Source organism: Emydura macquarii, unplaced genomic scaffold (genome assembly GCF_026122565.2).
Source record: "Emydura macquarii macquarii isolate MOO-44397 ecotype Brisbane River unplaced genomic scaffold, CSIRO-AGI_Emac_v2 contig_1644, whole genome shotgun sequence".
Classification (NCBI taxonomy): domain Eukaryota; kingdom Metazoa; phylum Chordata; order Testudines; family Chelidae; genus Emydura; species Emydura macquarii.
The window spans coordinates 8,304,046-8,325,544 of NW_027131781.1; the positions used below are offsets into that span (position 1 = coordinate 8,304,046).

The following is a 21,499-nucleotide window of genomic DNA, read 5'->3' on the forward strand; positions in this document are numbered from 1 at the left end:
CAGGCTCAGGCTGGAGTCTGGGCTGTAAGACCCTGTGAGGTGTGAGGGTCTCTGAGCCCAGGCTCCACCCCGAGCCCAGAAGTCTACACTGCAATTAAACAGTCCCGCAGCTCAGGCCCCACAAGCCCAAGATGGCAGGCATAGGCCAGCCGCAGGTTTTTCTTTACTATGTAGACAGTCCCACATGTCCCACATGACATTCTCATAAGCAAACTAGAGAAATGTGGTCTAGATGAAATAATTACAAGGTAGGTGGCACAACTGGTTGAAAGATTGTACTCAAAGAGTAGTTTATCAATGGTTTGCTGTCAAATTGGAAAGGCATATCTAATGGGGTTCCACAGAGGTCAGTTCTGGGTCTGGTACCATTCAATATTTTCATTAATGATTTGGATAATGGAGTGGAGAGTACACTTACAAAAGGGGATGACTGGGTGTAGGAGGGGTAGGAGGCATTATATGGCCAGGTGTGGGGATAAATGGGTCTCGGGGGAGGGTGGGAAGGGATGGGGCTGTATGGCCTGGTGGGGAGATGAATAGTGTAAGGGAGTAGGAGTGAAAAGTACTTCAGTTAGGAAGGAAAAATCACATGCCTAACTACAAAATGGGGAGTAACTGGGTAGGTGATAATACCGTTGAAAAGGATCTGAGGGTTATAGTAGATCACAATTTGAAAACGAGTCAACAACGTGATGCAGTTTAAAAAGACTAATATCATTCTGAGGTGTATTAACAGGAGTGTTGTATGTAAGGCATAGGAGATAACTGTCCCACTCTGGTCGGCACTGGTGGTCTCAGTTGGAGTACTGTGTCCAATTCTGGGTGTCACAATTCAGAAAAGATGTGGAGAAATGGGAGAGTCAGAGAACAACAAAAATGATAAAAGGTTTAAAAAACTTGATCTGTGAGAAAATATTTAAAAAACTGGACCTGCAGGTTTGAAAAAAGCTAGAAAATGAAAGTGCTAAGGTAACAAAACTAAAAATCAGTCTACTCCTGAACACCCACAGACTTCATTTTACTCCTGCTGTGTAGATACTGCTAACTAATAGAATTCTGTTTACACTTCCTTCTACATTGGGATGCTATCTTGACTAGCACTGGTGATACCACTGACTTCCTGAGAAAACTACAATCCATCGGTGATCTCTCAGAGAACACCATCCTAGCCACTATGGATGTAGAAGCTCTCTACACCAACATTCCACACAAAGATGGACTACACGCCATCAGGAACATTTTCCCTGATGATGATATGGCACACCTGGTAGCTAAACTTCGTGACTTTTTCCTGACCCACAACTAGTTCAGATTTGGAGACAATCTATACCTTTAAGTCAGTGGCACAGCTATGGGCACCCCCCAGTCTGCCAACATTTTTATGGCTGACCTAGAACATCGCTTTCTCGAAACTCGTCCCCAAGCACCTCTTCTTTACCTATGCTACATTGATGATATTGTCATCATTTGGACCCACAGGAAAGCGTCCCTCGAAGAATTCCACTGGGATTACAATAATTTCAACCCCACCATCAAACTCAGCCTGGACCAGTCCACACAAGAAATCCACTTCCTGGACACTACAATACAAATAAGGGACGGTCACATTAATACCACCCTATACCGAAAACCAACTGACCACAATACATACCTTCATGCCTCCAGCTTCCACCCTGGACACATTACACGATCCACTATCTACAGCCAAACCCTAAGATACAACCGGATTTGCTCCGATCCCTCAGACAGAGACAAACACCTACAGGATCTCCATTCTTAAAAACTACAGTACCCACCTGGGAAGATGAAGAAACAAATTGACAGAGCCAGAAGGGTACCCAGAAATCACCTACTACAGGATAGACCCAACAAAGAAAACAACAGAACACCACTGGCCATCACCTACATCCCCCAGCTAAAATCTCTTCAACACATCATTAAGGATCTACAACTATCCTAGAAGATGATCCCTCACTTGCTCAAGCCGTGGGAGGCAGGCCTATCTTTGCTTACAGACAGCCCCCCAAACTGAAGCAAATACTCACCAGCAACCATACACCATACAACAAGAACACTAACCCAGGAACCTATCCCTGCAACAAACCCCGTTGCCAACTTTGCCCGCACATCGACTCTAGTGACACCATCACAGGTCCTAACTGCATCAGCCACACCATCAGGAGTTCACCTGTACATCTACTAATGTAATATATGCCATCATGTGCCAGCAATGCCCCTCTGCCATGTGCATTGGCCAAACCGGACTGTCACTACGCAAAAGAATAAATGGACACAAATCAGACATAAAAAATGGTAACATCCATAAGCCAGTAGGAGAGCACTTCAATCTCCCAGGGGACACTGTAGCTGACTTGAAAGTTGCCATACTTCAACAAAAAAAACTTCAAAAACAGACTTCAGCAAGAAACTGCAGAGCTGGAATTCATATGCAAACTTGACACAAACAAACTGGGTCTACATAGGGACTTGGAATGGTTATCTCATTCCAAAAAGTAATTGTCATTGTTCACATATTCTCCCTTCTAACCAACGGTTGTGAATAGGCCTCATCTACCCTAACTGAATTGACTTTGTTAGCACTTGCCCTCCCTATTGTTATGTTTCTTACCCTTGGATGTATATATTATGTATTATATATCTGTGATTTCCATTTCATGCATCTGACGAAGTGGGTTGCAGCCCACGAAAGCTTATGCCCACAGAAATTTGTTAGTCTTTAAGGTGCTACAGGACTCTCGTTGTTTTTGCTATAAATAAGAATTAAAAAACAAAACAAAAAAACACAATACGCATCAAGTATATTAATTAAGAGCCTAGCATAGATAGTCCTATTCAATGGTCTACTTTGCCAGTGTGCCAGGGACTTACGCAGACAAATTCACATCCATAATAAAAGAACAGACCAGGGGGCTAATAGCCCCTGTCTATACCAACAATAGTTTCTGTTTTCTCTCTCAACTTTTTCTTGATGGAGGTATTTTTAACCACAAGTAGTCCTGAAAGATGACCAGCTACCTAGAAATCAATGTGAACCTTATCTACTGAATGGTAATTGTTGTAAATACAACCTTACATCTCAGATAAAACTAAGAAGTGGACTGCTTGTATAGATCAAACTACCATATCAGTTTCAGTAATGCTCTTGAGCTCCAAAACAGGTTTTCACAAACAGTCCCTATCTTCCTTTGTAGGCCATTCAGAAATGCTAACCACAGCTCAGATATAACATCCAACATGAACTTCAGTGCCCTTCAACTCCAAATCAGCAGTCTGAGTTATGTTCAGTTCAGTTTTGAAAGAGTCATAACCATTCCATGGCTGATCAGTTACCTGTAGGAAGTGCGACAGCATCAGTCCAATTCCAAATGAACCAGCATCCACATTAGAAACAGACCATTGAGGGCAGTCTTATACAAGTGGAAAGAGACAACTGCTTCCACCCCTCGAGATGGTCAGTAGGGCAATATGTATCGGAAGCTTACGTTGCTAACGCCCAGCTTGTACTTGTTCAGTGGATAGAGAACTTCATTCTCCAGGACTTTAAACCAAATATGTCTCATCAACATTAAATTATTTTAAAAAAGAACATTAAAAAAAATCTCATATGATGTGGTGAGAGAATATTTATGAGTATTATTATATCATGTTCCATGTAACAAGACATGACCATAGAAAGTTCACTAGCAAAAGTAGTCATGTCTGATGCAGAACAAAAAGGTTAGGGTTATTTATTTCAGGCTGTAGATTCCATTTTTCTTCTGTACATTTCTGAAAGCATGAATTGACCTGTAATGTGGATTTCTTATTTACAAGCAGCAAAGACACAAAAGCATCTAAAAACAACCTAAAATCTTTTGCAACATGCCATTTCGATGTTCTGCACCGAAAGCTGAAATTGTGGAAAATTCCTACACAATGAGTTCAATGTGCATTTTGTGTACTTATGCCAGAGACGAGTGTGACCCACTGTGTTTGGGTTCCTGCTTACAAGTTCAAGTGCATACACTTTCCCACTCCCAGCAGCCTGACTGAAAGAAGAGTGTTTAGTGATGAACAAAGCACTGAGACTGAGTTCAGTAACTGAAGGCATGTGAGCACAGGCCTCAAGTCTGAGAAATAAGAAAGGGGTGGCTATTCCAGACATACATAGAGGTTGCAAGGGGGGCTCAGGGAAACCAGGAACTGCTACATCACTGGGTAAGGGGGAGAATGATTGAATAGGGAACTGAAAGCTGCTGTATCACAGAGTGTGGGTAGTGGGTGCATGGATGTATTATGAGAGGAACCAACCAGGAACAGCTGTATCACTGGGAGATTGGAAAGATGAATGGATGGAGGGGAGAGATTGGGAGGCTGGGTATACTGGTGGGTGAGGAAACGAACAGATGTATGGTAGAGGGAGTGAGAGGTATTCAGTTGCTGGGCTGAGGGATAGGAGATGCTATGGTTGGTAGCAGGGAAGAATCGGTGTGTGATGGTAGATTTGTGAAATGCTATAAGATGAATGGGGTGTATAATAGGGGGAATCGGGAGGTGAGGCTGACTGGGTGAGGGGACGAAGGGTGCATGGAGGGTGGGAGGCACTGGGTGGTGGGATGAATGGGTGTATGAGGCTATGGGAGATGACGGGTGAGGTGATGGGACATGCTGCATGGCTGGTTGGGCACATGAATGGTTGCAGGAAGGGGCATGCGGTGCTGCACGGCAGTGTGAGGGAAGGAAGGGGCTATATGGCTGGGGGGAGGATGAATGGGTGCATGAGGGGGTGAGAAGTGCTGTATGGCCGGGTGGAAGGGATGAATGGTCTATGGGCGGGTGGGAGGAGGTGCTATTTGGCGGGGCGGGGCGGGGCGGATGAAAGGGTTCATGGGGGCTGGGAGGCGCTGTGTGGCAGAGTGAGGGGGAAGAGAGGGTGAGGGGCTGTATGGCTGCGGGGGGGGGGGGGGGGGGGGGGGGGGGGGTTGCGCAGTGCCGCGAAGGGAGGCGGGGGGGGGGGGTGAATGGGTCATGTGAGGGGAAGCGCTGTCTGGCCGGGCGGGATGGTCTCGGTTACTCCGTGCCCATCGCTGTGGAGCCAGGAGGAGTCACAGCACGTTAGTAACGACGGAAGCGGCGGAGCAGAGAGGCCCGGGGGAGGCGGGCTGCTGCAGCCAAGGGCTCTCAAACGGCGGGGGGAGGGGAGAACTGCCTATCCGCACCGTCGGTGCGGGGGAAGGAGCGGGGGGCGGCGTCGTCTTCGCGGCGAGGGGCGGGTCACTCACCTGCGCTCCCTCAGGCCTGGCGCCGTGCGGCCTCCCTCCGCTCAGCGCCGTCGCCGAGGGGGAGGGGGTGGGGCAGGAATTCGGAATCTCGCGAGCGCTCAGAGCGACTCTCACGAGACCTGAGGCGGGGGCGGATCCGACTCCGGAGACTCCTCCCACTTCTGCCTTCGTGACCCCGCCCCCAGGGGGCTGGAGCCCCGCCTCCCTCCGCCAGGCCGAGGCTTGGCAAAATGGCCGCGCGGTGCTGCCGCCGGACGTGGGTTCGGCGTCCCGGCCCCCGGCTTCGGGGCCTTGACTGGGCAGCTCAGCGCAGCTTCGGGGCGTCGCTCCCCGGCCTCAAGGAGACCTGCCCCCCTCCCCCCCCGGGGCTGGGCCCCCCCGCCCCGTCCCGGGCCCACTAACCAGGCCAGCCTGGGGGCCCCGTCTGTTAGTATCTGCCTCTCGCAGTTCTCTGTGCCTTCTTGCCCACACTCCTGGGCCGCCCGCCTTGAGATGTACTACGGGGCTACCTGCTGCCTTCGCCGCCCTCCTACCGCTCCTCGAGACCCGCGTCTGTTGCTACCCTCCCCAGATGTTAGGCGAGAATAAGGGGGAGGTTTAGGAGCAGCGGGGAATCAGCCATAAACCTCATAAAATCGTGCCTCATGCGTTTCTTTCGTCTTGAAGTTCAGATTTTCAGGACAGAGACTGCTTTTTAATGAGCAGGGGTGTTGCTATGGAATGATGTGACCTGTCCCACCCGTTCCTTGCCAAAACAGGACCAAACTGGGATTTGAAATTCTCTCACATCCTATAGCTATATCACGGAACCACCATCTACCCCTTTTTAAATGATATGGTGTTCCAATCCCTGTAGATGAGCCTTCATAGTCTCCCCTAAGCATTCAGTCATAGGTTTATGCTGAAGTTACCTCTGCACTTGAAGCCCTGCCAAAGCAGTGACTCAGGAGTGTGAATTCATTGGCTAAAGGGCCCCGCAGCCTCCATGATCTTTCACACTGAAGCCAATTCCATCTGTTGTTTTGGTTACAGTAGCAACACTGCTGAAGGATGAGATGAGCAATTTTTTCTTGCTTGTTACTATCACGGTCTTTTCAGTTTGTCACCAGACTCTCTGTGCAGTGCTCATACATTTGCATTTGACAGCTGATCTCTTAAGGCTTGATCCTGCATACCACAAATATGACATGTTGCTTTTATAATCACAAGGTTAAACTGTGATGAGCGGGACAGGGAATGCTTGGAACCTGATCCTGCATTAAGGAAAGTGCTGCTTTATAACTGCTAAGTTGCTCCTGACTAATAACAAGAGGCTGGCTAAGAGGGGAGTTTACTGCTAAGTACATCATCATCTCCCTGCGTACACCCTGCACCCTTGTGCTCTTCTGAGGGGGCTTGAGACTTACGTCTACTTGGAGCAGAATATTATGTTTCTTAGCACGTAACCTTATTTGTGGCCACACATACCAATTACACTTGCATTGAAGTGCAACAACTTTGCGGGAGAAAACCTATATGTTCTCCAGTCACCACTGGCCTGGAGAGTGGAGCTCCACCAACTAGTCTATTACTTGACTTAGGGCTAAATTCTGTCCCTGGTGTAAATTGGCATAATTCCATTGACTAGAATTGCATATTCCAATGCCCGAGCTAAATATGGCCCCAGTCAAATGCCTGACTGATGATGTATACCTCTGTGTTACCAGGCTAGTTATACAAGCTAGGAAAATTGCAGGTAGTGGCTTCTGTAATCTAATAGTAAAGCCTTCTGTAGTGATCATTTGCTGTCTTGGTGAGATAGGGCCAGATAGAAACATGAAGTACTAGTAATGTTATTAAGGCTTTGTTGTTGTTGCAAGATTTGTAGTTCTCAGTTTTGCAGATTCAGGAGATTCAGATAGTTCATCTGAACTTTTGGGTTTAGACTGAACCTGCACAGTTTGACTCTTTTGAGGTTCCACAATCACTAGTTTTGATGGACAAGCTTTTCCATTCAATGTTGTGGATACTACGCGCGTTGAAATATATTCACTAATTGGACTTTGTAAATTTGGCTTTGAAGTCCAAAAATGTTCACTCCACAGTCAAAGGCCTGTATTGTTAGTAGTTGAGTCGATAACATTAGTTTTAGTGATGTGTCACAGAAAAGTGATTTGGTTTCTCCTTTAGTGTTAATTACAAAATAATATTCTGAGCTAATTTGCAGCTTAAATGTTGTGCTCAAAACTAAAAGTGGGTTTTCTTGGACATACTTCTCTTTTGAGAAGTATGTAGACCTGGTCTACACTAGAGAGTTTTGTCGACCAAAGTCAGCTTTTGTCGTCAAAACAGTGCTGGTGTACACACTACCATCACCCCTCCCCACCCCTGACAAAACTGCCCTGTAAAATAAAACCACCTCCACAAGAGGTGTAGGGCTTTTGTTGGCATAGCAAGGGCCGAAGACACTGTGTAGATACTTCGTCCCCTTACAGAGGTGTAGGGACTGTCCTTCTTCTTAATTTCACTTCTCCCCTGGAGTGGTGAAATTCACAAGAAAGTGGGTGAGAGCAGCTGGTTCACACTCCCTGGGAGCAGCCTGGCTGCTGCAAGCCAGGGGCAGCTGGTTCCCAGCTGCAAGCCGGGACCGGGGAAGCCGAGGGCTGTTACAAGCCACAGTGGCTGGAGCCCGGCTCCAGGCTGCAAGCCAGGACGCGAGCTGCTGCAGCCCAGCTCCCACCTGCGAGCCGGGATGCAGGCAGCTGGAGCCTGGCTTCTGCCTGCAAGCTGGGACCTGGCAAGCTACAGGCAGCTGGAGCCCAGCTCCCGCCTGGGACCAGGGCGTGGCGGGACAGCTCACAGGGAGCCCAGGAGCGTGTGGGCTCTCAGCTCCCCACACAGCCCCTTAGGTCAGTGGAAGTCCTCCTGGTGAGGATGCTGTAAGTGGCTGTAAGTCAACCTATATTTGGTCGACTTATTTTTTAAGTGTAGACAAGGCAGAAATATTTGCCCAAGTACCAAGCCTATGTAGTCACGCTTGGTCCAGGATGATCCTACAGTGACTAGATGGAGCCTCTTCCCTGGAGGGGAAGCCTTTGATAGTGGTCTGTAGTGGGCTGGTTGGTACCTAGTTCTCTTTTCCAACTGCTAAATCAGCTTTATATGAACCTAAAAATACATTAAACGCTTTCCTAATATTACTTTTCCATATAAGCAATTGCTGTAGTTGCCAAAGAGATGTTATACGATTGCAGTTGGGAGGAGGAAGAAGTGCTTCTTTGGATCACTAACAGCAAGAGGGATTTCATGAGATAATCTTTGAATTAAGTAAGATTCCAAAATCATGGCTTAGGCTCCCAAAATCATGAGATTTTTAAAATAATGGGTGAAATCCTGGTCTCATTGCAGTTAATAGTAAAAATCCCTTTGCTTTCCATGGAGCCAGGTCATATTATGTGTTGGTTCCCAGCATCCAGCTTATCTCCTTAGCAAATAATGTTGATGCAGCAGAACTTGCTTAGCTGAGCATAGAAAAGTTACAACTAATGGCTTCAGTGCTTTTACATTGAATCCTAAGCCTTTGCTAAATCAGCTGTTGCCTCCCACACAGTACCCAGAATTGGAAGGCAGATGGAGCTCTTGCATGCCTAGTGTCTGTGTTCCCCTGGTTAATGATTATGCACCATCCACCTTTCTGCTTAAATTGTTCTTTTATTTAATTACCTCAGATTTATTAAACATTAATTGACTCCCTTTCACTTTGATTTGTCTCAGTGCCATGTTCTAATGAGAAAGCTGAAATGCTCTGCTTTGAATTACTTTGAATTAAAATGACATGTTTTGCCCTTTGTTTTATGTGAAGATTTGCTCAGAAGAGTAGCTTTTAAAACACAGTGTCCACTCAGATTTGTGCTCAACTGATGATTTGAGGGAAACTTCGGACAGTGAGATCAATTAGGGCATGGAATAGACTCTCTGGGGAAGTGGTAGAAGCTACCAGTAGTCCAAAGGGAACAATCCTGGCAGGTGACATTCTAATATGGATTTTCGACCTGATCCTATAATCTTTCTTCACCACAGTTCCCAGTGATATTATTAGTTTTAAGCGTGCAAGGACTGATGACCAAATTCCACTGTTAATACACAGAACAAATACATAAAAGGCAGAACAAGCTTTCCCACCACACCACCGCCCGCTGCTCCAATCAGAGTGTCTCAAAAAGGGGCCACCTCTTTGGATGAGAGAGTAGCTCAGTCTCCATGGCTTATCCAGCGGTTAGCTTCTCTTTAGAGACGATGAAGAATATAAACAACTGAAACTGGGATTTCTACTATGTGGACACTGGTAGTCTAGAAACTCAGTTAATACCACCAGACTCATTTCACATAAACCATCATCATTCCTTATCTAATCCATATTGCTGCTGTTTGCTGCCTGTCACGTGCATTTATTGAATAACATTTTTTTTTTTTTGCTTTTTTAGATTATAAAACTCCTTAAACGTGACAGGTTTCCCTGAAGTTAAGACCATTTGTGCTCAGCTCAGAATTTTATCTACAGCTTTTCCCTTCACTTTTAAGGAACAGTACAAGTTAAGTAGATGTAGATGTTTGTTAGTTCAGGCTACAAGTGGAATGAAACATTCTTTGGTCTATTTTTACATGACCTCAGTAATATTTTTTACTGCTGCCCTCTGCTGTCATTGACGTTGTACTATGCTTGTCTCCAATTCTATTCTTCATTCTGCCTGGGCAAAGAGCTGCCATCCTTTTATCTTCACTGTAGTTGCTTTGTGTTTTATCTACAGAAGAAGGTCAATATTTGTCCAGCTAGTAGTTTTAGAGGACTACCTAAGCACTTTTGACTGCATATTGAATCTAATTAAAGCAAAACTTCTTATCTATTTATATGACAGCAGAGGTCTAAAAATCTCACTCACATTCATCTCAGGCTGTTTCTGTTTCTGGTCATTCAACTTACCTAGTTCTTTTATTCACTGCTTTGCGTCTCTGTTTCATTTCTGCATTATTTGGAAATCACAGTCACTGCCTGACATGTTCTCTTGACTTTTCTTTTTCTTTTATCTTAGCCCTTCGATTTTCTTCTGAAGAAGATAAATTGATCCCATGTATTCTTGTGTCTCAGGAATATTTTGCATGAGACATTACAACTGAAACCCTGGTCTTCTTTATATGGACATTAAAGATTCCATGCACTTTTTGTAAATTTGCCCAGCATCCTTGGCTAAGATGTTCAGCCTTCCCTCTGACTGCCACAATTCATCCCAGATTTGACTGTAATACTCTGGAGAGTGAAGAGTAAGTGTAAATGTTTCAATTTTTTTAAAACAACACATACCTGAATCTGCATATTTCCATCTACCTAGTTACAAGTATGTATTTTCAGTGAAAATCATTCCAACTAAGTTGCCCAAGATCTTGGTAGTATAAGACTGAACTTTCTTTTTTAATTCTGCCATTGATATCAGGATAGTATTAATGCCAGGGCCTGATTACATTATGACAGAAGTGAGACAGGTGGTGAGCTGTTTTTCATACCATAGGCATATAAATAGTGAAGAAAACAAGTATGGTGTGTACACAACTCTTTGAGTTATGCAGGCATATAGTGGAACCTGCTTGTAGTGAATTTAGGTCATAGTGGACTTCTGTCCCAAAGCCCAAGGAGAAATCTGTGTGTAAAGGGCTTGCGGGATTTAGCCCTTTATGGTGAAGTCATCTGGTGGTTATAATTGGATTCCAGCATTTGTTCTATGTGATTACTTTATCTAGCTGTTTCATTATTGAACAACACATGAGGTATAGACTAAAATACTGCTAGATATTCCATCTTTTTGAATGGACTCTCTTTAGGAAGCTTCTGCTGCTGATAAAGCACAGATTTTCTAGCAGCAATAAAGAGGTTAAAGGCCAAAAAAATGAGTGGAACTGACTGGACATTTGTATTTGTTCCTGTTGCACTGTCTACCTTCTCATTAAGTATTTGAAATGAATTCCAGGGGATTTGTGGAAAGTAAAGCAGCCAAAGTTTGAGCAAAAACAGATGAAAGAACAAGTGATAATGCAGTTGGGCTGAGCAGTTTCTAAAGAGGTGTTCAAGTTGCTGATAAGAGAAAGTATCGTCCACAAATGTCTGCTAAGTATATCTCATTCTTTTAAGTTCCTGACTCCTTACTATTTTCGTCACTGTGACAGGGCAAAGTGGATGCCTAGAAGGGCGATTGGCAATTCCCTGGTTGTATGGAAATACTGGGTGACATAGAGCTAGAATAGCCAGTTCTACATTACCCACTCCCTTCCCCCTGGAGTTGGGGGGCATTCCTGGGTGCACTGGGGGCAAGACTGGAGACAGAAGGGGACTTGGCCAGAGTGTGATGAACTCTGGCAATCCTTTGGCCAGCAGAGTTATCCCTATGGTCCATTTCAGCCAGCATAATTTAGAATAAGTCTGAGATTGCTGTACATTATAGAAGGGACCAATTTGACCCTTACTCAGCCCCAGAAAGGGACTTAAAGTCATCTTTCCTCGAGCTCTTCCTACCATGTCTGATTTTCACTAGTTGCAAAGGGCAGCTGAGGAATAGGGAAGCCATAGCACATCCCATTTCCCCTTCTTGGCAATTCTATTTCTTGGGGTTAACAGTAGCTGCAAAACTTCATCTTTGGGCTAGAATTTGGATCAGAAGATCTTGTCCCAAAAACAATTATTATGACTTTTATTTGTTAAATTACTTGATGGAAAAATAATTGGATGGTCTCGGATTAGATTTCTATGCTCCAATTTTTATGTCAAACATGTAATTATACTGACATTCATGTATGCTGTGGACGGGGACTTCTCCCCCTGCCTCATTAGAATGACTTCGATTTTAAAAGCATGCTTGCTGACTCATTTTAGGACTTGCACGGATTGTGTTCAAACAAAATGTTTTACGGATTTATACAGCATTTTTAAACAAAGACAATCATCTCACTATCAGTACATGATAGATGGAGCTGTTACAGAGTCCAATCCTGCAAACACACATACATGTACTCCTCTGAGCAGTCCCATTGATACGGTGCTTTTAGGATTGTGGTCATAGTTTGTATAATCAGTAGACTAAAGCTTCTTAAATATGTATAGATATGCTTAGAACAGCTATTGTCTATTTTGACTTGTACTATGATATCAGTAACCCATAAATTAGAGTTACACATTAGAGACAACCCTATCAATACAGGATATAAAGGCAGTACAGCTGCAACTTTATTGTAATCCTGCTTTGGATCATTGATGTTATCTTTTGACTCAAATAAAATAGAGGTCCATCAAATAATCACACACAAAACATTTCCAGCTTTGATATTTTGTTCTGGCAATATGCTTGATGCTCATGCTTGGGGCTGGCTGCTGGAGAACATATCCCTTTAAATATCAGACCTACAGTTTTTTGTGTCGCTTGAAATGCATTCTTCATAGACTAGGCTTTTACATCTGCTGCAATTTGCGTGGACTTGATTTGGCGGATTAGATACACTAATGTTTTCTCAATGAATTTCTGAGAAGCTCTCTGGACAACACAAGAAAAAAAACCCGTAATTCATAATGTGTTTTTCTTTCCCGTTTAATTTTTCATACTAGGAATATACTTTTTTAATTAATAGAGGGCTACATCCTTGTTCCATTGAAGTCAATGGCAACATTCCTATTGACTTCAGTGGGATCAAAACGTGGATCTAAATAAGAATCACATTTTTTCTCTATTATCACACATTTAATATTTGATGCCTGAAATGAATTTCTTTACTCTGTACATTTGTGCTAACATGAGCAAAAGTGTCCCATTTTGGCCACCAACTCTAGAAGATTACTAGGCAGTGCAGCGATAATGACATTTATTATGTAAAGGCCAGATCCCGCAAACCCTTAATTATGTAAGTAATCCTGATTAGTCCACACTGAAATCAGTGGGACCACTCAGCAGTTAAGGAGTACTCGCATGAGTAAATGTTGGGAAGAATCATAATTTAGGGTAGTTCCTCAGTCTGAGAATCTGGGTTTGGTACATGTGTGGAGGGCAGAAGGAAGGAATCCTTCCGCCAACTCAGGCTGCAGAGCTGCTCTGCATTGGCTGTTTCAACCCACTGATTGTGGTCTTAAAACACACATGCATACGCTCCTCTATCTCTACCTCCAAGAGCAACAAGAGATCCACATATGATCAGTTCATCTGGCTCCAGGTCTGCTGGTCGTTGAATACGGACCAGGATTTGCTTTTTAGTATTTCAAGTATTAAGTAATCTTATTATTTGGAGCCACAAACACAAGAGAGAGAGAACATTGTCTTTAAAAGGCCCTTTTTTGTGACATACATGTGTATAGCCTAGTGCAATGCAATCCCCCTGAAATGGAATTCTCAACTGGGGACGGTAGATGCTATTGCCATGAAAATAAATAATAATAATAAAATGTTGACACAGCTATGACTTCCTTCTGATCTATGTATAAGACTAATTTTCATTTGTTCAACATATACAAGGCTCCCCTTTCCTTCATAGTTTTTAGGTGGAACACTGAACTACCAAGATGATGTCATCACGGCATTTGACTTTTTCTGTTCTTCTTTGACTTTAACAATCTACCCAACAAACAAAGGGACTATTCATTCAGTCTTTTACTCCCCTGGCAAGATCCAGTTGCTTTTTGGAAACAAGGAGAGTGGGAAATGCATACTCTTTTCCTTTGCTTAACTAGCCTGAAAGTTGGCAAGTTCTGGAGGCTAAAATAATCTAGAAAAAAATCAAAGGGAGTTAGATATTCACTGGCTCACTCTGTATTTATGAATTATCTTACCATTCTTTTTTGCTCGCTTGACACTTGGCTTAATCAGCTAATTAGCCACCCGCCATGAATTCTGTTTGTTTCAAGTCTATAGATCGTTGTAGAGAAGTCATTTCTTAGGGGGGAAAAAACCTATGTTTAGAGAATATATTATTCTAGGTAAGCATTTTCCAGAAGATTTAAATGATTTAAAATAGTGAGAAACATTGTCTTCTTTTCACAGAGTTAATTCAGAACTCAGACAGAGGTTCCTGGCTTTCCTTGCACAGTTGTTCAAATTGTTCACAGTTGTTCAAGATGGGCTTTCTGTGCTTGACTCATCCATACCTGTACCGGTGACAGCCAGAATCCAGACGCTTATACTCCCATTAGCAAGGCTGGATATCACAAGGTAAGTGTAGGCATGTCTATGGCCCCAGTGCACCTTCAGCACTGGCTTGTATTCTGTGACTGACACTAGAGAAGAGCACACACTGTAACCATTTAAAGTAGATAGGAGTATCATTTCCCTATGGCCCCTGGAAGTACTGTGCTGCCATGTGCTTCAGCCACTACTGCTGGTATTTTTCCCTCCATATACCCTAATCTAAACAGCCATGTGTAGCACTGAAAATTGCCTAGGGTGCTTACAAACACTAACTCTGAGCCAATCCTGCACAGTCTGAAGCACCTTGCAACAGGCAATCAGAACCCTTAACTCCTATAAAAAGACACTCAGCACTTTGCAGAATCAGGTCCTATATTACCAGTAAGAATATCTGAAACCATCAGCACAGTTGGTGGTGCCTGGTTTGGTTTTGGTTTTGTTACTTTTCCCAAACAAAGATAAAACTTGAGAGACTTGTAAAGAGCTAGATACTTACACATATAGGTGGCACCAAGTGGCTGTTTAATGGAATATATGAAATGAGTCAGTTGTCTCAGTCTGTTTCCTAGCAGGACAGATGTTCTCAGTATTATTAAAACAAAGGCCACCAGCACGATGGCAATAATTAGCACCTTGCTGTAGTCTGGGCAGAGCAGCTTTGCAAAGAATGGACAAGGGAGTCTGAAAAGGCCTTTTACTTACCAGAGATGATCGCTTTGGGTCTGAGTTGAGACACATTATTGCGGCAATATTGTGGAAGCATATCCTGCAGCTGCCAATGATTTAATTAGTCTTTAGATGGAGGTCCACAGCTCCCAGAAATATCATCCCACACCTTTAAGGAGCACAAACATTTCACTTTAAACTTTTTGTACATTTAATTTTCTTCAAATTTTGGGCAACATCTTGCACTTGGACTGAGAGATCATATCACCAGTTTCTGACCAGAACCTTTAACTTTCTGTTTTATACTTCTGAAAGCAGGGGTTTATATGGGAACACTGAGTCTTAAGCATTACAGATGACTCTGTAATTAATAAAATGATGAGTGATTATTGTTTTAAGCCTTCCTTAAATAATGAAGCATAAGATCAGAAGCCTTTGTATCCAAGTTGTAAATCTATCTGAAAATTTTAATTCCTGTTGAAAAGTCAGAATAAAATTGAAACTGAAAATCTTCATTAACGAGGTTGAATAGAAAACGGTAACAGCCTAAGTTCAGGAATATACTGGATCACCGTTATATTAGAAAAATTCCTGGTGCTTTGCCCATGATACTTGGCAAACATCCCCTGTGCTCCCTATGCTGTAGCAGATTGCATTTTTTCAGATCATTTCACAGCTGACTTTGTCTCTGCTGCTGTCTGCAGTCCTTCTCTCCCACTAGACCACTTACTCAGATTGTCTTGGGACAGACTACATCACTTACATGCAAGAGGAAGAGAAGCAAATGAAAGCAATTGTGCTGTCTGTACTAGAAGTTAAAGATGTGTTGTTAGAACATGCCAGCTAACAAATTCTAAAAGTCTAGTATAGACAAGCCCACAGAGACTTTAACTTGAACAATTTATCAAGTGTTAAAGCACAGGCTCCTCTCTGTGGGTCACTTTGACCAGCTAATGTGTTAAAATAAAACTTGCCCTGTCAACTAAAATGTAAGCGTAAAGCTATATTAGCTAATATGCTTTTTAACCCCACACACTAACACCTTTTTCACAATTCTAGAGAAGGCCTAAGGGGAAAGCCTGTATAGCTGAGAGAGATTGAATTCTCTCTCTCTCAACATTTTCCAAAGGGGCCATGGCTGAAACTCTTCTGTGTACACTTCCCTACAGCCTGAGGGCTTGATTCAAGTCCCTTTGAAGTCATCACATTTGATGTCAGTGACCACAGAGGAACCCAAGTGAAAGCTGACCAATCTGTCCTTAACTTGCACCTTGGCTTTTGCTTGTGCCAGTGGGTTTTAAGGTGCGGGGTTTGGGAGGGCAGGTGTGGGGAGAAGGTTGTCTTGGGTGTTTTTAGAATAGCTTATATTAAGGTGAAAGTTTCCATCCTGTGTGTTTATAGACACTGAGTTGGATTTCCAAGACAGCTCAATATGTTGGGTACTGAGCTTTTTTTGAAAATCTAACCATAAATGTCACAATGGGAGCTACTGGATGCTGAGCTGTTTTGGAAATCTGGCTCCAGCTCTGGCTACAGAACTCTTGAAAACCTCTCCCATTATGGGTATTGGCCACAGATCTGACAACAATTAGCTACTTCTCTGTAATGGCCATAAGTATCTTTTTTAATGCTGGTACATTTTTCTATGGATAACATATCCCATGATTTGATAAGCCATTTATGAAAATGAGTGAAGTTATGATAAATCCATTCTGAATCTCATACCACTCTGGTTACTTCATGAAGCTAGCCTGGTGCAAAAGAGAACATCATTGTAAAGCATTCTAGAAAGAAATAATCATTTGCTTATTAAATATTAAAGCAGTGAAATATCATCACTTGGCTTTTGTCAGTTGTTTGTCACCCTAACATTACTTTAAAAGAGTTTTTTTATACCAGATATGCACCATGCTGCTTGAAATGTAATAGACTGTTTTTGAGTCTTTCAGCATCATTTCTAATGGTCCAGTCTCACTCACCCTCACCCACAAGAGATGTCTTATTGAAGTCAGTGGGAATATTCATGTGAAAAAGGGTTTGCAAGATTGGACCCTAAAGGTGGCATGCCCAAAGAAAATTGCACTGTAATTTGTAATTTCCCAACAGGAATTTCCTTTGTGTTCTTTGGATGAATCCACTTGTTTTCTGTGGTGCAATATTTTGCATTTTATTGATATCACCTGGCTTAAATTGTGGGTTTAAATATATAGCTATTACTAGAGCCTATATCTGGATAAATTCATTGGGACTGATGATTTTCTTCTACTCTGTTGTCAGAGTCCTAAACTGTTGTTCACACTGGCTACATTTCATTTTTCTTTTGCTGTCAGTCTCTCCCATGCCATCTTCCTGCTTTTTCCCCTCCAGTTTCATACAAGGAAGATGTACCCAGGAAGGTAGAGGAAGGAAGTTTTATCTTTTTCCAAGCAGGTATTGTATGTAGTATAATTGAATCCTCCTCACAGTTCAGGGGGGACTGTTAAATTAAGGGCCCAGTTCTGCATCTCTTTGCTTCCCTTTTCTTCTGTCCACTCCCTCCCTGCTTTTTTCTCTCTCCATTTTGTTCCCCTCACTCACTCCTACATTGATCCTTTTTTGATAACTTTCTTCTCTAAAATTACTACCCTCTGATGTTACGTGTATGGCTACCTTTTGAAGTCAGTACATTCACCTTAATATTTATATAAACATAGACTGATTTGGTGGGATATCAATGTATCCAGACTTGAAGGGTGGAGACTACATCATACAGCCATTATTGTTCTTCTCTGTGTTATGGTTCTCTGTGTTTTGCTCTGTATAGCTTTATTGTTTTTACTGTCCCCAAAATTCAATAAATACAATTTAAAAATTCACTTTAAATTAGAACCTGGTGGAAGTTTTTGCAAATAACCATGTTTGGTGCTCACTCTTCCAGAGATGAGAGAGCCATGTTCATTTCCCACAAGATATCCCATACATGGCTTATTGTGGAGAGTTGCCAACCAAGTATAACCTTTGGTCTATAAATCAACTTTTTTAAAATTCCTCCTTCATTCTCTCCTGGATGTCCATTGAGCACAGTAACTTTTCAGTTTGATTTTTCTATAGTCCTTCCCTTTTCAAGTCCACATGAAAGACTCCTGATTTTACTCAGTTAGATGAGGAATTGCAGTTGCCTGTATGTTTCTTATTACATTATGGAAGGCTTCCTGAAGTGAAGAGTGTGTGGGAGGAAGGTAAAGAAGCAAATGACCTTGTATTTCTGCATGATCTTATATAGTTCTGCAGGCTTTTACTGGTGATTATGACGATGAGCAGCAGTGGCAGGTCTTTATTAGCAGAGAATGCCACAGCAACATTATAGCCTGTTGCCATTGCTGTCACTATGCCCATAAGGACAAGGCATAGAAATGAAGAAAGGAGTAAAAATCATCTGTAGCAGGACCAGGATTTTTCCCTTTTCATGTAAAAAGTTTTGATAGTGAATAGATCTCATTGTGAGGTGTGTTTTTCTCTCATGCACTTATATGTAAGTCCCATTAGTTTGGAGTGGCAGTGCGCATGCCCACCAAGAGATGTATGTAAACCTCTGGGTCCAAAGTGAAGGGAAACTCCCACTGATGAGACTGAAATGATGCTTCATTCTGGGCTTCAAATAATAATCAACATTTATATAGTCCCTTTCACCCCAAGGATCCCAAAACACTTTAAACACACATACTTAAAGTATTTATATGCAGGAGTCATTTCACCTACCCAACAGCTACTGACATCTCTGGAGTAGATTATGCAGTATATAACAGTGCACAGGAAAAATGCACAACAATTCAAGACAGGATGTGAATAAGAATACTGTTGTCATTAGAAACAGAAGTGGAAAATTGGATTGGGGGGAGGTCTTACTTTCTGAACTAAAACAAAATATAAATGATATTCGGGTTTGGTAGCTAAACAAGTCATCTAGGCCCTGATTCAATGCCAGTGGAAGACATTGAAAAAACTGATTTAATATCACACAACATCTCATTCGTAAAGTTTGTTTGATTTCCCTGAAAGAGAAACTTTCTGCCAAATAAACACATTTATTTTCTTCTTGTCCCCTGGGGACAGACCTAGCTGTGACACTACATCAAAGTAGTGTCGTGTAAACTAAACTGTTTCCTCTGTTTGTTTGTTTCAGGCTCATTTCATTTCCCTGAGAAAAAGCCCTACTTCAGGAGAAGCATCAGAAACAGCTCACTTGGTGACTCAGACTGCAGTTGCCTCTAAAAGATCAGAGCACTATGGTGAGTTTCTTTTAAAGGTTACGAATGGTTACCATGCTGTCCTGCATGTAGGAATGCAGACTTCAGTAAATGCTGCACACCGTATCACAGTAAATTTAGTTCCTCTTGCATTGTTTGTTTCATTTTGCAGACTTTGTATGACTATGACGTTGTTTCTAAAGACATAGAGGATGCTTTTGATATGCATCACTATGTGTTCTCCCTTCGCATAATCCTTTGCCTTTTATGAGCAATAACTAAATCACCAAAGGGAGTTACAGAGGCAGTCTTGAAGCCACAGAAGATGGGTTATAAACTGATGGCAGGCATTGGCCATTTCTTTCTAACATGTTTATTCATCTTTTAAAATCATTGGTGAACTACAACCACTGCTGGGCTGACCTGGAAGTGTGCTCAATGCAATCTCTTTGCATTCCTTTGCTGGAATTCTTACTTTGCAGTTTGAAACGGCCTCACACTATCAATCAACGTGTGCAGCTGTAGCAATACAAATGTACTGTATCCAAAAGCCAGCTCTCAGAGTTACCGCCCTCAAATTTTAAAACCCTATCATTTATCCTTTTGGGACCTTGCCATTGAAAGCTTTTTGTCCTGATTTGGTATTTTGCTATTCTGTTGGAACTCTTTCAGTTGTATCAGTTAATATTAACATAGTATTTATAGAACGTATTGCATGTTCCTTGCATTTGAAACATTTTCTACTTAATTGTCTGTGAACACTGGGTGCATACACACTAATCAGGTTGACATGTAAGGGTATCCACATTAAACTCTGATTGGCTGAGAGTTCAAAACTGTCATTAAAGTACATTGATGTGTTAGGTTAATTTCTAGATTTCGCCATTTTGTTTTGCCATAGTTGTTGTTTGCCCTCCATGTTGGTCCCCTTTCTTGTTCACCAGTTGGTGCTCTTTTCAGCTATGGCGAGAATTCTATGGTGGGAAAAAAACACATGATTTCGGGTAATCTGCCCAGCAATGGCAGGGTATATAAAGACTGTGCTCCCGGTAAGAAATGCTGCCCACTCAATAGCAGTTGTGCTTGCAACTTGTCATATAGAAGAAAGAAGAGAAAAGATCTACTTACCTGCTGCGATCCTGATCCTATTTTCCTGAGTGTTCCTAGTCCTTGTTGCTATCCTGTCCATTCTGGTTCCCGGTGTTTTTCCTGGTGGTTACTGTCCTGGTCGTGGTCCTGGTTCTGTTGTCATCCCTGGCTCCCTTGTATCTCTGTGCAATGGTGATGTACAGAATTACTTGTTTATCTTTGTAACCCATTTATTAGTTTGGGGTCCCAGTTTTAAGCCAATTTATATTAACTACCAAGATATTTTAATAAACCGTTTTTGTTCACCTTTTCAAATAACAAAGGGAAGGGTCACCACCGGTGATAGATATGGATTCGAGGTGGAACCTGTGGGAGCATGATCCAGTAAATATTGCTACCTTTTGTAGAAACCTTGCCATTTGTGCTTTGTGGGGTTAACAGATGTAGTCTCAAAACCAGTAGCATTGATACAGAGATAGAAGCAAGAGGATTTGACTCCCAAATGGTGAAATCTGAAATTCACCCTGGTGCAGACAGGTCTGTACAAGGCCCTACATACCACTTAAGTGTTATACTCACTACAGTGGTGAAATTCATCCAAAGGGAATTTTAAATGTGAGAAGAGAATTTGGAACATAGGAAGAGAAGACCATTGTTCAGTTGTTGTGAAGTGAAAGCAAGGAGGTGTATTGAAGGTATAGAAATAATCAGAGAGAACTATGCAATTTAAAGAAAATATCTTTTTAAGATTTCTGATGGAGACTGAATTACTAGGAGTAGCTCAGAGTAACAGATAGGCCACCAACTCTAAGCCACACACTGACTATCCATTTCAAGCAGATCAGTTACATACAATATATGGGGAGAAGATATTTTGAAATAAAATTACTTATCAGTATTTTAATAGTTTATAAAGTGCTGTTGGTAAGTACTCTCATACATATTTTAAAAGGCTATTTCAGGTGACCAGAGTGAGGAAAGCCATGCAATACTTAGGGATGGTAGGTTTATAAAAGGAAAACAAATGGAGGAATAGAAAACTCTT

The 21,499-nt window shown here is 42.4% G+C and overlaps 1 protein-coding gene across 9 annotated transcripts in view; it reads right to left on the reverse strand.

Moving 5' to 3' along the window:
- LRRC28 (leucine rich repeat containing 28) overlaps positions 1-20,804 on the reverse strand; it is a 142,011-nt gene extending 121,207 nt beyond the window's left edge. For 4 of the 9 annotated variants that reach the window (XR_010921281.1, XR_010921280.1, XR_010921282.1 and 1 more), the window contains exon 1: positions 3,352-3,420. Coding sequence is in view for 3 of the 9 variants with exons in the window: in XM_067555612.1 (XP_067411713.1) it covers positions 3,352-3,372 (21 nt within the window). In the remaining 6 variants the exon portion in view is untranslated. Of the gene's footprint in view, positions 1-3,351; positions 3,428-5,282; positions 5,399-10,242; positions 10,567-15,175; positions 15,335-20,493 lie in introns of those variants that run through there. The other 5 variants (XM_067555610.1, XM_067555611.1, XM_067555608.1 and 2 more) reach the window with 5 other exon arrangements.
- Positions 20,805-21,499: the final 695 nt, after the last annotated feature.